General features: G+C 34.9%; 1 protein-coding gene and 1 pseudogene across 1 annotated transcript; one reads left to right on the forward strand and one right to left on the reverse strand.

Annotated features, from left to right (window-relative positions):
- Nucleotides 1-402: 402 nt before the first annotated feature.
- LOC146946649 (uncharacterized) lies at nt 403-3,593 on the reverse strand. The gene is made up of 4 exons (XM_085748275.1): nt 2,256-3,593; nt 1,687-1,881; nt 1,107-1,626; nt 403-980 (listed from the first exon to the last, which is right to left on the reverse strand). Exons 1-4 carry the CDS (start codon nt 3,591-3,593, stop codon nt 403-405), a joined length of 2,631 nt encoding a protein of 876 aa, XP_085604401.1.
- A 4,066-nt stretch (nt 3,594-7,659) lies between these two features.
- Nucleotides 7,660-8,075, forward strand: LOC146946650 (non-specific lipid-transfer protein 1 pseudogene; annotated as a pseudogene).
- The last annotated feature ends 7,610 nt before the right edge of the window (nt 8,076-15,685 follow it).

Here is a 15,685-nt window from a genome sequence, read left to right on the forward strand (position 1 = left end):
TCTTAAGAATACATGATCACCTTCTTCAAACTCTAAAGGTCTCCGCCTCTTGTCTGCATAACTCTTTTGACAACTCTGAGCCGTCCTCATCTTTTCTTGAATTGATTTAATATTCAGTGTTGTTTCTTGAATGATTTCTGGTCCAATAATACCCTTGTCTCCAACTTCGGCCCAACATAAGGGAGTTCTACACTTCCTATCATACAGCGCTTCATAAGGTGCCATACCTATACTTGAGTGATGACTATTGTTCTAGGAAAATTCTATCAAAGGTAAATGATTATTCCAACTTCCACCATCTTCCAAAACACAAGCACGCAACATATCTTCTAAAGTTTGAATGGTCCTTTCTAACTGGCTGTCAGTTTGTGGGTGATAAGACGTGCTCAACTTCAAACGTGTTCATAAAGCTCTTTGAAAAGCCTTCCAAAAGTGTGAAGTAAAGATTGGATCCCTGTCCGAAACTATGCTCACTGGAACACCATGTAGCTTGACAATTTCTAAAATGAACAACTCTGCATACTGCAATGTCTTATAGGTAGATTTAACCGGTAAGAAATGAGCTGACTTGGTTAATCTATCCATGATCACCAAAATCGAATCATGTCCCTTCTGAGTACGAGGTAATCCTCCTACAAAGTCCATAGATATGTGCTCCCACTTCCACTGCGGAATTTCTAACGGCTGAAGTAAACCTGCTGGCCTCTGATGTTCAATCTTAACTTGCTGACATACAATGCACCTTGCTACAAACTCTGCAATATCCGTTTTCATGCCAGGACACCAATACTCTTTCTTTAAGTCTTGATACATCTTGGTGGCACCAGGGTGAATTGAGAAACTACTCTTATAAGCTTCTTCTAAGATCAATTTCCTAAGCTCCGGATCATACGGTACACATAATCTTCCTTCGAACAAAATTGCTCCGTCTGTATCCATAGAGAATTCTGGATAACCAATTCTTTTCTGTAATTCATCATCTGCATCATGTGCTTGCACAATCCTTGACCGTAAATCACATGAGACTTTCAATTTGTGCAGCTAAATACCATCATCAACCTCCGTGGCTTCGAGATTAAGATCTCAGACTTTCTCATACAACTTACATGTATGCATCATAACTTCGGCTTGAGCTAAGGCCTTATGACTTAAAGCATCCGCTACTACATTGGCCTTTCCTGGATGGTATTTCAAATCAAAGTCAAAATCCTTTAAGTACTCCATCCAATGCCTTTGCCTCATATTCAGATCCCTCCGATCAAACAAGTATTTCAAACTCATGTGATCGCTGAATAGTTCAAATTGGGCTCCATATAAGTGATGTCTCCATACTTTCAAAGCAAAAACTACAACCGTCAATTCTAAGTCATGAGTGGGATAGTTCTCTTCATGCGTGTTGAGCTGCCTGGATGCATAAGCTATTACACTGTTTCCTTGCATTAGTACACAACCGAGACCCTTAGATGATGCATCATAAAACACAGTGTATTTCTTTTTCGGGTCTGGAATAGTTAAGACAAGGGCTTGAGTTAATTTCTTCTTCATAGTCCTGAAACTCTTCTCACATTCTTCATTCCATTCAAACGGCACATCTTTCGTTGTAAGCCGCGTTAAAGGCAAAGCGATCTAAGAAAAATTAATGATGAACCGTCGATAGTACCCAGCTAAGCCCAAGAAGCTTTGAACCTCTGAGACATTCTTTGGTCTAGTCCAATTCTGAACAGCCTCTACCTTCAACTGATCGGCTGCCACTCCTCCTTGAGAAATAATATGTCCCAGAAACTTAACTTCTGTCAACCAAAATTCACACTTGCTGAATTTTGCATACAACTGTTTCTCCCGAAGAATATCCAACACTATTCTCAAATACTGAGCATATTCCTGCGGATTCTTAGAATAACCAAAATGTCATCAATGAAGATAATGACAAATTGATCTAGATATGGCTGAAAGATCCGGTTCATGTAGTCCATGAAAACTGCTAAAGCATTAGTCACACCGAATGGCATAACTAAAAAATCATAGTGTCCATAACGTGTTCTGAAAGCCGTCTTGGATACATCCGAAGATTTGATACGAATCTGATGATAACCCGACCTGAGATTAATTTTTGAGAATATTGACGCTCCCTTAAGTTGATCCCGTAGATCATCAATTCTCGGCAGAGGATACTTGTTCTTAATTGCTACCTTATTCAACTGGCGATAATCAATGCACAACATCATACTGCCATCTTTCTTCTTAACCAACAATACTGGTGTACCCCAAGGAGACACACTAGGACTGATGAAATGTTTCTGAATGAGTTCTTCCAGTTGGGATTTCAATTCTTTGAGTTCCAAAGATGACATTCTGTAAGGTGCTTTTGACACTGGTTCCGCTCCGGGAATTAAATCAATTGAAAACTCAATTTCTCTTTCTGGAGGTAGACTTGTGATATCAGACGGAAAAACATCTAGATATTCACTAACAATTGGAATGTCACTGGGACTTATATCAGATTCTGAAGCCACGGTAAACATGACATAGAAACCCTTATTCTGAGCACAAAGAAATTGAACCATCTGATAGGTGTGCTTAAGCAGTTTTGATAAAGTCACTCCTTCAACCGTATTACTGGTAAACATGTATATACTCTTTTCTGAACATCCTATATACACATGATTTGCTGACAGCCAATCCATGCCTAATATTACATCGAGTTGTTTCATAGAAAGACATATTAAATCTATATAATAGGTCTTGCTAGACACGGTGATAGGACAATTCTCACATACGTAATTTGCTACAATACCTCCATCAGTGGCTGCAGTCACCATCATAGGAGGATTTAGGGGTGAAGTAGATAATTGGAGAGCCTCAACACATTGGAAAGAAATGAAAGAACAAGTTGCACCACAATCAAAGAAAACTCTAATAGGATTCTGACCAAGAAAATAGATACCGCCAATCAAGTCCTCATTAGCTTGAGCTTTCTTCCCATCCAGCGAGTACACCCTGCCCTTGCTCATAGTGGTGTCTACACCCTTGCCTTTGTTCTTCCGATGTGGACAATTTGCCACGAAATGTCCTGCTTGACCACATGCAAAACAAGAGTCGGTACCCATCCTGCATTCACCCGTATGAGCCTTTCCACATTTCCTGCAAGTTGGGAAAGTTTTGGGTAAATTTGTCTGCTTCCCTTTCTGAGGAGAACCCCTCGGCTTTAACTTCTCGTGATGCCTATCAACAAAGTTGTTCCTCCTCCTATCAAAAGATGTGGAACCTTCTTTAACCTCCTTGTCAAAACCTCTTTCAGCTTCTAAACTGTTGTGCACCATTTCATCAAAGTTTGTCAACCTCTGCTGACTAACCACCGCATAAATTTCACCCCTCAGAGCATGCTTGTACTGATTAACCTTCCACATTTCATTACCTACATACTCGTTGTGAGTGGAGTAATGGGACAACTCTTCAAACTTCCTAGTGAACTCTGATACTGACACATTACCTTGCTTCAGATGGAGGAATTCTTGCTCTTTTCTGACTTTGTATGTCACGGAGAGGTACTTCTCTAACATTACTTGTTTGAAATTATTCCAATTCATCTCCATTATACCACTAGTTATCATATGACGTTGAGCAGTATCCCACTAGTCTTCCGTTGCGCCTCTAAATTGATTGGTTACAAATATCACCTTTTCTTCTTCAGTACAATCAGCCATACAAAAAATCTTCTCCATATGTTTAATCCACCTCTTAGCTTCTTCTGGTTCACCACGACCATCGAATTCCGGGGGATGGTTCCGATTGTACTCCCGGAAGGCTGGATTCCCAACGACCGGAGGTGGTGGATGGTGTTGATGAACGCCTGGGCCTTGCTGCATAGCTGCTACCCATTGTTGTTGAGACTGGGCATTTTGCGGGATTTGTTGTTGCATCAACTGCATCATCTGCTGATTTTGATGCATCATCTGTGCCCCCATGTTAGAGTCAGGATTAACATTCTCCTCAGCATTCCGATTACCCCTTGGCCGGCCATGTCTTCTTCGTTCTCCGGACATTTTGCTCTAACTGTCATATTCAAGTCAGAGTGATCAAGTTCAACCCAAATATAACAATGAGACTAAATATCCTAGACTCAAAGAAAGCATCTACGTGGATTGAACTTTTAGTGACCCAAGGCACGGTCTGAATCCACCTGCTCTGATACCAAATTGTAACACCCAAATTAAAAGTGCCTAGAATTTTCAACAAGAGCGTTATAACTGATATTAGATACATTAATTATACAATACAGAACGACATAAGTTGGGAATTCGATTACAAAAGCAAACTTGAGTCTTATGTTACATTATTTATACATAAACCGTCTAATGAAACTCGTATAACATAGGTTCATTACACACAAGCTTATAATATAACATAATATCAAGCTATGAGACACAAGAGCTAGATCCAAGATAACACGATCAATTCGTAGCTTTCTCCTTACCCTTGCCACGGGAAACCTGTGAACCTGAACAAAGAAGGAAAGGGATGAGACATAATGTCTCAGTGAGTTCTATCTAACCCTAGGCTATTGGTAACCTCGGGGAAACCTACGATCACCACGTGACTACAATACAACCCGACGGTTGATTATACGTGTGTGATCATGTTTACCTTGATGTGAGTGCATGCTAAAGCCGCCATAGGTTCGTCTTAACTTATCATAGGCTTTGCTTACATCATATGTGTCATGACGGAGAAAGGGGAATCTATGTCCGCTATGCCAAGATATACTAAACACATCGAGGCCTAAGCTTAACATGTTCATGAGACGATCCTAAACCAGACGATTAAAGAAAACCTAAGATCATCCCCGATATAGTTTCATATCTAACTATATATCGTATCATTACTTGCATAATCATCTACATTCATTATATTAGGAGTTAGCGTTGAACAACAACATTATCTGGGTTCATTTTAGGGAAAGTCCCTGGTGGAGTAGTCTGAATACAATACAATTCATAACCGATAAAAACCTATCTAAGGAAAATATCGGGCTCCCTCAGTAACGTGCGGGCCCCTCTTGCAAAGCTTGTCCCGTTTTCCCAACGGAAAACCCCTTGAGATCCCAACCTAGCATGGATTGCAGGAGACACAACACCTACGTTTTACATATTCTTTCTTAGTGAAAAGATTAAACTAATCGTCTCACGTTTTAACATACATATAATTCATGATTAACGTTCTAATTCTCGATAAACTATATCAAGGCTCTAGTTTCATTCCCTCTCTTAAAGTATAGTTTGCAACCCGATTATAAACCTACAATTTCTCTCGCATGCCATGCATTACTAAATAAGTTAAATACTTGCTTCACTTTCAAGAAAAACGTTTACAAGATTATCCAATAGGACCTTGGATTGAGGGGTTTACTTTTGTAAAAAAAACAGCACAGAGAAAACTGCCCCGCGACAAGCCAGAACTGCCTGAAGCGAGCAAACAGCGAGATTTTACACTGTCTACTCGCCTAGGCGAGTTGGAGGCGAGCAGAACATTGCTTCTGTGGCTTTCTACTCACTATGGCGAGTAATAGCTCGTCCCGGCGAGTTATGACAGTTCAGAACATATAAAAATGGTATTTTTAGCCCAAAAACCTCAAAACCAAGTGTCCCCAAGTATATTATGACTTTATTGATCATAGAAAACCTGAAAAACAATCACATGACAAGTATTTCACAGTTTAGCAAGCATGGCATGAAAAGGGGTAACAAATCTCTATGCAAAAACCCTAATATTTCATGTATTTCTTTGTAACATAATCACATACCCCCAAGGGTGGACTCTAACTAAGAACTCACCTTATATAATCTGCAGTTGAGCTCAGGAACTCTAAGCCTAGCACCAAACCCTAGTGAAACAATTTCTAAGGAGAAGAGATCAAGTTGTTGAAGCTTGCTTGAAGAACTTCTTGCCAAACACTCTTGGTATTCAAACCTTGCTTAGATTCTTGTCTTGATGAAAGATTGAGTGAAGATTAAGTGTAGAGAGGGAGGGAGAAGACCAAATTTCTAGAGAGAAAGAGGAGAAAAGTTTTGAGCCAAACCCTAGAGAGAGAAGGTGAAGGAAATTATGAAGATTTTTGGACTTAAAGTCCTTAAATACCCCCTTGGCGTATAATGACAAAAATACCCTTAACCTTAAACGCGCGCATTTTATCGTTATCAGGTAAACATCGTATCATTAATAAGCGGGATATTACATAGGATTAGGTAGAACTCACTGAGACATTATATCTCATGCCAATCCTCTTTGTTTTAGATTAGCAGGTTGGTGTAGCAAGCTTGTAGCTAAATGGATAAACATCAAGTGCTCGTTCGTACCCGCCACAGGATGTTATGGACTTTAAGGATGTATTTTCTATGTTTTGGATGAGTAGTATTGTATTGATTGATTGTAAGAACGCGTATTGTTGTGTAAAATATTCATTCGAAGAATTTATGTTGTAAATTTTAATGTATCTAGTATCAAGTTAATGCACATGCTAAACTTTCTAGATACGTTTAGTATGAGCATTATATTTTCTATTTTATAGTACATTCAAAACTATTAATCTTTACATTCCCAAAAAAAAAAATATTAATCTTTACATGATGAGAAACTACAAAAAAATATATCGTAGCGATTATAATATTAACTAACAATATCCTGCAGATCACCAAACAATGAATTAATAAGAGAGATATCACCACCCGTCTATCTTCGATGATTAAATGATATACTATAACTAACAAGATTAATATGACAAGTAAAAACAAATGCCACATCAATCAACATCATAATAGATCTAAATCAATTTTTTTTTCATTGAGCATTATAAAATATTCACATATTTTCATTTTGAATACATTAGTTAAAATATTTTAAAACTACAATCATAATTTGACTATAAATTAAGGTTTATATTTAAAGGTTTTCACAATTTTTAAATTTATTCATTTTATTCTTATCGAAAAAGAAAATTTACTTTTGTGTGAGTATTTAATTTTGAATAATTAATCAATGCGATTTCGTATAAGTGGAAATAACTTGACTTTCAAGCTTCAAGTGAGGATTAAGATTTAAAATATGACACAGTCGTACAATGGTGATTTGTGGCACGGTCACTAATATGAATTTGCCGTTCTCCGGTTTAAAAGAATTCGAGAAAAAATAGTACTTTCTTTAATAACATAAAATGAGTATCAATTTCTTGTCAAAAAAATATATATAATGAGTATCAATTTATTGTTTTTAAACGATTATTACTTTTTTGTATTAATTATTCATACCCTTGTATAGTTGTTAACAGTGCATTGTAATCTACTCATTTCATTAACGTTTGAAGAATGAGGGAACATGAGTATGAGAATAAATAAATTACTTTTAAAAGAATTTTTAGTACATTATCTTCTTACCATTTTTTATAGTTATACTTGATTGTCTTAATTATAAGTTTGACTATGAATATTGAAGGTAAAAACATTTCCTATTTATGTAAGAATAATAAGGAATAAAATATGAAATCACTATCAAGACTTTTTTAACATTAAAAATTAATTAAAAAGCCTAAAGAGTCACCCAAAAAATCGTAACAGGTTTTGCATATAAATTAAGCCATACTTGCAAAGACCAATCATTCTAAATATCCACAAAAACATCATACACATACACATATTTAAATAAAAATGTTGAGGATGAAAATTATCTCTCTTTCTATGCTTGTGATGGTTTTAGGCATGTTCGTAACAACATTGGATGCACGCCAAATTGATGACGTTAGCTGCTCTTCGGCTCTTTTTTCCTTGTTGCCATGTCTGCCTTTTTTGCAGGGAGTTGGCCCTGCTACACCAACTAGTTATTGTTGTGCAGGAGCAAATGATTTAAATCAAAAGGCTAACACCACTCAGATTCGTAGGGATGTGTGCAATTGTCTCAAACCCGCTGCATCAAGATTCGGAGTTAACCCTGATAGATCAAAACAACTACCACAACTTTGCAACATTACTCTAAGTGTTCCATTTGATCCTAGCATTGATTGCAACACGTAAGTTTTGCTTTCAAACTCACACATATGAATAAATTGTTTTTTACAATGTTTAAAGTTAGTTAATAATTGTTTTTTAAATGGAACGAATTAAAACAATGAACTCCTTATAATCTAACCTTGCATCTCTCCATGGAACACAAAAAGCCTGATTATTATTTAATTGCTAGCACATTTGTATTTTGTTCAAATATTTTTTTTTTCATTTTTGTGCAGGGTTCAATGATTCGACAAAATGGGATTTGAAGACCGTAAAGAAACATTGAAGATTTACCAAGATAACAATAATTTTATCAATAAGCAAAGGGACAAATTGTACCAACCATATAATGTTGGTTGAGTTTTCTGAGTTTTATTATTAATTGAAAAAAATTATTACCATATGTTTCATTGTTTTGAAGTATAATATGCTGTTTCAGAGATTAAATCATACAGAAAAAAAACTACGAACATATAATTATAAATATTTTATAAAATTGAACGATAACGATTTAATAAAAAAAGAATAAATTAACATTTACACTACTTATCTGAAGAGTTTTTACATTGTCATCAATCCTATTCGTTACATGATTAAAAACATTTGTCATTAATTATAACTACTACTAAAGCCACATAAATGATTTCTACGTGATTGATTGACAATCTTAAACTTTATACACAGATAATGTATCAAATTAAGCTCTAATGGTTAAAAGTTGGTGTTTAGTAGATTTTATATAAATAAACTTAAATAAAATTATTATTTTTCTAACACTTTATCATGTCATTTTATTTTAACGTTTTTATGAGACTTAAAATATAGGTCAAGTTGTCTTCCCAAACAACATGGACATAAATATTTGAATCATCTATATGTTATAGATATGATCATTAAGATAACAGAAATGTTGATAAACGTCCGGACTATAAATTGAAATTTAAAACCATTATTAGAGGTATCATTATACTATTTATAACTTTTTGTTTAAACAAATCATGATCTTATATATAATTAAAATGATGAAATATCAATGAGACAAAACAATGTTTCTTTTTTTTTTTGTAAATTAGCCCACTCAAATTGGCACCTGAGAGAATCGAACCTGAGACCTTGAGGAGGAGCACACTCCCAAAGCCTAAGCCAATACCACTAGGCCAACCCATGTGGATTCAAAACAATCTTTCCTAATATTAGATCAACTCAACAAGTTAAAATAACTGTTAACACATATTCATGAATGAAATTAATTAGATTTGAGGTACTAGCTCAGTTTGTAAGAGTCAGTCTTGTAACCTTAAGGTGCTGAGTTCCAACCCCCTCAAGGACATTTGTAATGACCATAATTTCCATTGTAATTAATGAAATGTACATGTCCGTAATTTAAGATATTAGTTTCAAATCAAATTTTTTTTTATCTATAATTGGTTTTATTAATTAAATGTTTTTTTAAATAATTAATTAATTTAAAAAGAAAAAAATTTTCATTTAAAATTACAACTCCTAAATTTATTTTAGTAATTTATATACTCTAATATTTGATTCAATTCTTTTTTCTTTAATATATTTTTTATAATAAGTGTGTGCGCGACAAATAATATTACTATAAAATGAATTTTATTTTAGGGAGGACATAAAACGTAACCAAGAAAAAAACAATAATTTTAGAGTATTAGGAGGACCGGCCCACACCGTAGAGAGAGTGATTTAAAAAACCTAACACAATAATTTTAGAAAATTTTAATTTAAAACAAGCATACTGTAACACCCATACTAGACGTATCTAGAAAGTCTAGCATGTGCGTTAATTTAGTACTGGATACATTAAAAATTTACAACATAAAAACTTCGAATGAATGTCTTATACAAAAAATGCGTTCGTACAATAAGATCACAACTCAACTTTTCTAAAATATGATAAAGGCATCCTTGAATATCCATATCATGCTGCAGCTGGTACGAACGAACACTTGCTGAAACATCCATCCGGCTACTAGCTTGCTAGTCCATCCTGATATCTGAAAAAAATAAGGATTGGGATGAGACATAATGTCTCAGTGAGTTCCACCTAATCCTAGGCTATAGGTAACCTCGGGGGAAACCTACGGTCACCACGTGTCTACAATACAACCTGCCGGTTGATTATATGTGTGTGGGGACTTGCTTTCCTAGACGGTCGTGCATACTAGACCCGTCATAGGTACATCTTAACTTGTTATAGGCTTCTCTTCTTATACGTGTCGTGGCGGTTAAGGGGAATCTAAAACCGCAATGCCAAGAATACACTCTACGTATCAAGGCTTTCTTAACTATTTTCACACGACATCTAAACCGGACGATTAGGGGAAACCTAAGATCATCATCGGTATAACTTCCTTTACTTGCTTCTACTTGCTTAATATGTTGTATCTACAACATATCATCTCTTATCACAAAAGTGATTCTTGCTATCTTACTACTTCTTGACGATCTACGCCAAGACTCTACTTGTTCTTGACGATCTACGTAAAGGCTCTATGACATAACATATAAATGTATGAACAATATGCATAGTCAGCTTCATTGATTATGTTAGCGTGTAACAAACAACATTATCTGAGTTCATTTTACGGATTAGTCCCGAGTGGAGTAACCCCGGAAGATAATCCCTTACTACCGGTGAAATGCTTAGCAAGAGCGCACCGGACTCCCTTAGTGACGTGCGGGTCCCTTACGGCTTACCCTGTTCCCCCTGGAGAACCTTTTATATCCAACCTTGGAAGGAATACAAAAGACACGGCACCTTAACTTAGTGACATGCGGCTCCCTTTCGACTTAACCATTCCCCTTGGGGAACCCCTTGAATCCAACCTTGGAAGGATTATGTTTTATCTTGGTTTTTCGGGTGTCAAACATTGATTAAGTTTGAACCTTTTTAACCTTTGATATCTCATTTTTTCTCTGGAAGGGAAAAATAAGAAAAACCCTTGAGAATCGAGGTCCGGGAGTTGTTTTTGCTATAGAAGGTGTTAGGCACCTATAGCAACTATAGTATTCTATAGGAACCATCTTTACTTTCTACACGCGTGCTTTATTTTTAAATGCTATTTGAAAATGTTATTTACACCTAAGGGTTTGCTAAGTCAAGAATTGGAGGGAGAAGAATGTGTTTGAATTTTTGTTTTATTGAACTTGGAGAAGTTTTGACTTCTTGCCTACATACCCTTTTAAGGGATCAAACTCCATGTAGTTCTCTTCCAAAAAAAATGTTTTTGTTTTTGTTGGTTGATTTTAATTTTGAAAATGAAATTTCGAAGAATAAGAGAGAGAGGCCTCAAGGGCATAGGATTCTGGAAAATGTGAGGTGTGATTAGTTATTTTGCAAAAAGGTCTAAGTATTTAGCAATTGTTTTATCATTTATTAAGAAAATAAAAGGGAAACTTCAATGGGATTTTGATCCCAAGGTTTCTTTGGAAAATTATTTGAGTGAAGTTGTTCACATTTTTTGGAAAAGAGAATTTTTCTAAGTATCGTGATTCCTAAGCATACATCTAAAGCATACATTCCCTAAGCATACATCTAAAGCATACATGTGATGTGTGTGCACGTGTCGGTGAGTGTCGGTGTACATCTTTAGAGTCCATTGTCCGTTACATAGGCCCTAGTTTACATGCTATGGTCTTGCAAGAATTTAAATTGCATAAAATAAAGTACAAAACCTAAGTTTTACATTTTAATCTTTGCAAAATTTAAAGACAAGAAAGGAGATGAAGATGCAAGATGAGATGCTTATGAGGTATATGAAACACGAAGTAGAGAGTTAGTAGCATAAGGCATGAAAATAATAGAAAATATGTGAAGAAGATTTCCTTCTTAGACTTGGCTGGGTTTTGATGATAACAAACTCACATCACAAAAGAAGAAAAACTTTGGAGGCACAAGATGAAGATTAAGAATGAAGATTAGTGCATAAGCCTCTTGGTTATACTCTTTGTAAGTATGACACTTGTCTTTTGATTTATCATTCTTAACTTATGACTTAGAATGCTCAGAAAATAATCAAACATTTTTCTAAGTTCCCATATGAAGCAATGCCTAAAAATGTTTTGAAAATAAATCACACACTCACAATGATTTTCATAAAAGTGTGATTTTTGCATTAAAATTTTTTACATGAAAATATTTTTAATTAGAAAAATTATTTTTGATCTTGAAAAATCATTTAATAAATTTGTTTCAGCACGTATATTTTGTTTGGCCAAAATTGTTTATACAAAAGAAAAATATATAGCATGTCTTTTTTTTTAAAGACTTGTCAACGGCTATATTTGCTTCAACATGTTTTCAATGATATTATTTAAATATATATTGTATCCATTATTGGCCATATATCTTTTTGGTGTCGTTGGATTTTATAAAGAAATTATCTTGACTATTTGATCATTATATATCCAACGAATGTTTTTCAATTTACTGTCAACGGCCAGTTTTTTTTAAAATGTAATTTCATACTCATATTTGTAAATAGATGTCATTTCAAATATGTTTCTATACATTGGTAACTCTTTTAGAAAAAGTAGCATTGCTTCATAAACATCTTTTTAGCCTCTATAAATTCAATTGAGAATCAAAGCAATTTAAAAAAAAAAAACACAACAACTTTCATTATCTCAATTGACATTTTCAATATCACTTGCTTTTAAACTTTCATTCAAATTGTTTGGAAAACTTTGCATACACTTTAACATTTATTAAAAAGTTTTCTGAGCACTAAGTCCATTTGTTAGAGTGATATTGATAAAGATATACAGCCATACATTTGTTATTCTTCAATTACTTTGTTGTAAAGTTTCTTGCCATTGTTGGTGAGAATTATTGTTTAAGATAGTGAGGGTGCTATCTTGTGATTGTTGTAAAAGGTTCTTTGATTCGGGAAGATTCAAAGTCCACCAAAAGTGTTTGGTGTGTGTGTTGTAATCAAGAGAGAGGGTTTCTTTCTTGTGTTTATGTTAGAAAGATTGTTAGGGGATCTTGGGGTGAGATTGCTTGTAACAAAGATTCTAGCATAGTGAATTCCTTCGCGGGGTGTGAAGGGAGTGGACTGACCCTAAGGTTTAGAGGGGAACCACTATAAACTCTCTTGTGTCTTTTCTTCTTCCCTTGCTCTTTTGTTTTTCCGCATTTATACCTTCATCATTATTTATCGGAAAAATTATCAAGAACGCTAAACTCTGAAAAATTAACCAATATTACTATAAACCTAATTCACCCCCCCTCTTAGGTTACAATCTGAACTTACAAAATATAGGCAAAGAAGAGTGGCATAACAAATGGTAAAACTAACATCACAAAGACATATCAAACATAACAAAGAAAGTAGCAAAATACTCCTAAAAATCAACCACAAATACCAGGCAAATACAAGGCCTCTAATCCTCACATTTCAACAATTTTCCAAAGGTTTCAATTCAGTTTTCACAAAGAGGATTAAAGGAATACACCCTACCAAGCATTTAGGACCAAAGTTAGGCAAATCTCACATTATTTATTCATAAACAAAACTTGGAATACAAGGCATTATCAAAATATATCACAAACAGTACCGAATCCATGAATTCAGAAATACAAGCATCTCAAAAAAATCACATAACACAAATCAAACACATACATCAAGAAATGGAATTGAAATCATGCAATTTTTTCACAAGTTTTTAACATAAAATTTCACAAATAAAGCAAGAAAATATCACATTATTTTTTATCAGTTTTCCAAGTACAAAATTATCACAAAAAAGGTCACAAAATTAAAAGAAACATGTATGAATTATTGTAGAATTTTTAAAAAGGGTTTGAACATAACAGAGGTGTGAAAAGCAAAAACAGTGTTGAAAATAGTAACAAACAAGAAAAAATAGAAAATCTCCAGAAAAGCAAGCCCATGCCCAAGGTTTTGATGGATCCAGATCATCCAAACGCCTCAGATCTCATCAAAACCCTAGATCCAAGGGTCAGGAACACGTAGCACATGGTAGACAGGTTCATATACACAGAAACTTCACATCACAAGCATACATGTGGCGAACCACTGATCTAACGGTGAGGAATCAAGGATATGCTAGACCGGTGTGAACCGAACTGGTTTGCATGAACCGGTTCAGTTCACGCACTATAAAACAACAGGAACCGGTCTAAAGGCTCATAACCTTCATTCCTCTCTCTCTCTCTCTAACATCTCTCTCTCTCTCTAGGAGCTCTGCAAAGAACTCGTCGGAGAGGATGAATACCGGTCGGAAACTTCATCTTCTCCGGCATATCCTCCAGATTCCGACGAACATGAAATTTAATCTTTTTTGAAGAAAAGAAACACCGTAACACTCGTTTTTTCGTTCTCCATCCGAATCTTTCATTATTTCTTGCAAAAAACTTGTAGATCTTTCTAGATCTACACTTTTATAGTTCGGTTATGTTGAAAATGTCGAAGAATGAGTTGAAAAGAGGTTATGGCGTTCGTTTTTTACGGTGTAAATCCTCATCTCTTCCTCTATTTATAAACGTTTTCAAGAAAAACGAGGAGAGAAGTGAAGATTCACACCGATTCACTTTTTTTTCACATACGCAGTTCAGGAACGAGGAAAAAGATAGATTAAACCGGAGAGAAGGAGTAGAACTTTACCTCGTTGAATTCGGAGAATGATGAGAAATAGAAAACTTCACGAAATCCGTTCTTGATGCTTCTGGTAAGTGAGCATGAACCGAAAATAAATCGGTATCTTTCTTCTTCTTCTTCACTGGTTCTGTTTCTGCTTCAAACCTTCTTCTTCTTTATCTCGATACTTTCCTTGTGATCGCGTTGAATTCGTCGTAGTTATTGACGGATTTATGCTTGAATTGCAAGGAAAAACGGTTCAGTGATGAAGATTCTCACAGAGAATCACTGAGAACTGCGATGAATTCCATTGAATTTGATGAAGGTTTGTCGAATTGAAACGGTTTTGATTTTGATTTTCTGGAAACTTGTGTTGATTTTGTGCAATTGGTGATGAATTTGGTAAAGAATTGAGTTGGTTAGGGTTTCGGTGATGATGAATATTGATGAAGTTCTTGATGAACTTCAACAATGTTCTTCAATTCTGTTGAACTTTGATCTAACCGCAAGGAAAGAGAAAATGGTTATGTGTTTGTGTGATGTGGCTTCTGATTATTGATTGATTCTGACACATGTGATAAGTTGGCTTGTATTTATAGGCCAGTGTTATACCCTAATTTTGGACCTAAAAAATACTTGCTCAAAATGTCTTTCCATCTTTAATATATGTCTATTACTCTTGAAAGATTGCCAATTTGCTATTGTTTTACACTGGTATTTTACTCTGCTTTATCCTCCAATTTAGCTTCAAAAATATTTTCATCTATGTATTTGTCTATGTTTTCTTGCATTTCAAGTCATCCAAAATATTTTTCTTGCATTTCAAGTCATTTGAATTTGTCCCTGATCAATTGCATCTTTCTCTGCATCTTATTTCAATATTATTTGCAAAATTCATAACAAAGGGGTATTTTAGTCATTTCATGTGTCCAACTTCATTTTAATCCCTGTAAATTGTCTTTGAGTCATTTCAGGTTGTTTGTATAAGTCCTTGATTTAATTCACGTCAAAATCCCTTTTAAA

The sequence above is a fragment of the Medicago sativa genome, chromosome 2, assembly GCF_051527215.1.
Source record: "Medicago sativa cultivar Bolivia chromosome 2, Bolivia_mono, whole genome shotgun sequence".
NCBI lineage: Eukaryota > Viridiplantae > Streptophyta > Magnoliopsida > Fabales > Fabaceae > Medicago > Medicago sativa.

Bases quoted from the DNA above. Each gene is read 5' to 3' on its own strand.
- LOC146946649 (XM_085748275.1), bottom strand. From the start codon at position 3,593: ATGGAGATGAATTGGAATAATTTCAAACAAGTAATGTTAGAGAAGTAC. The intron at 1,627-1,686 runs GTTCAAAGCTTC...AATTTTTCTTAG, and splicing joins GACCAAAGAATGTCTCAGAG to ATCGCTTTGCCTTTAACGCG. The intron at 981-1,106 runs GTAAGTTGTATG...CACATGATGCAG, and splicing joins CGAAGTTATGATGCATACAT to ATGATGAATTACAGAAAAGA.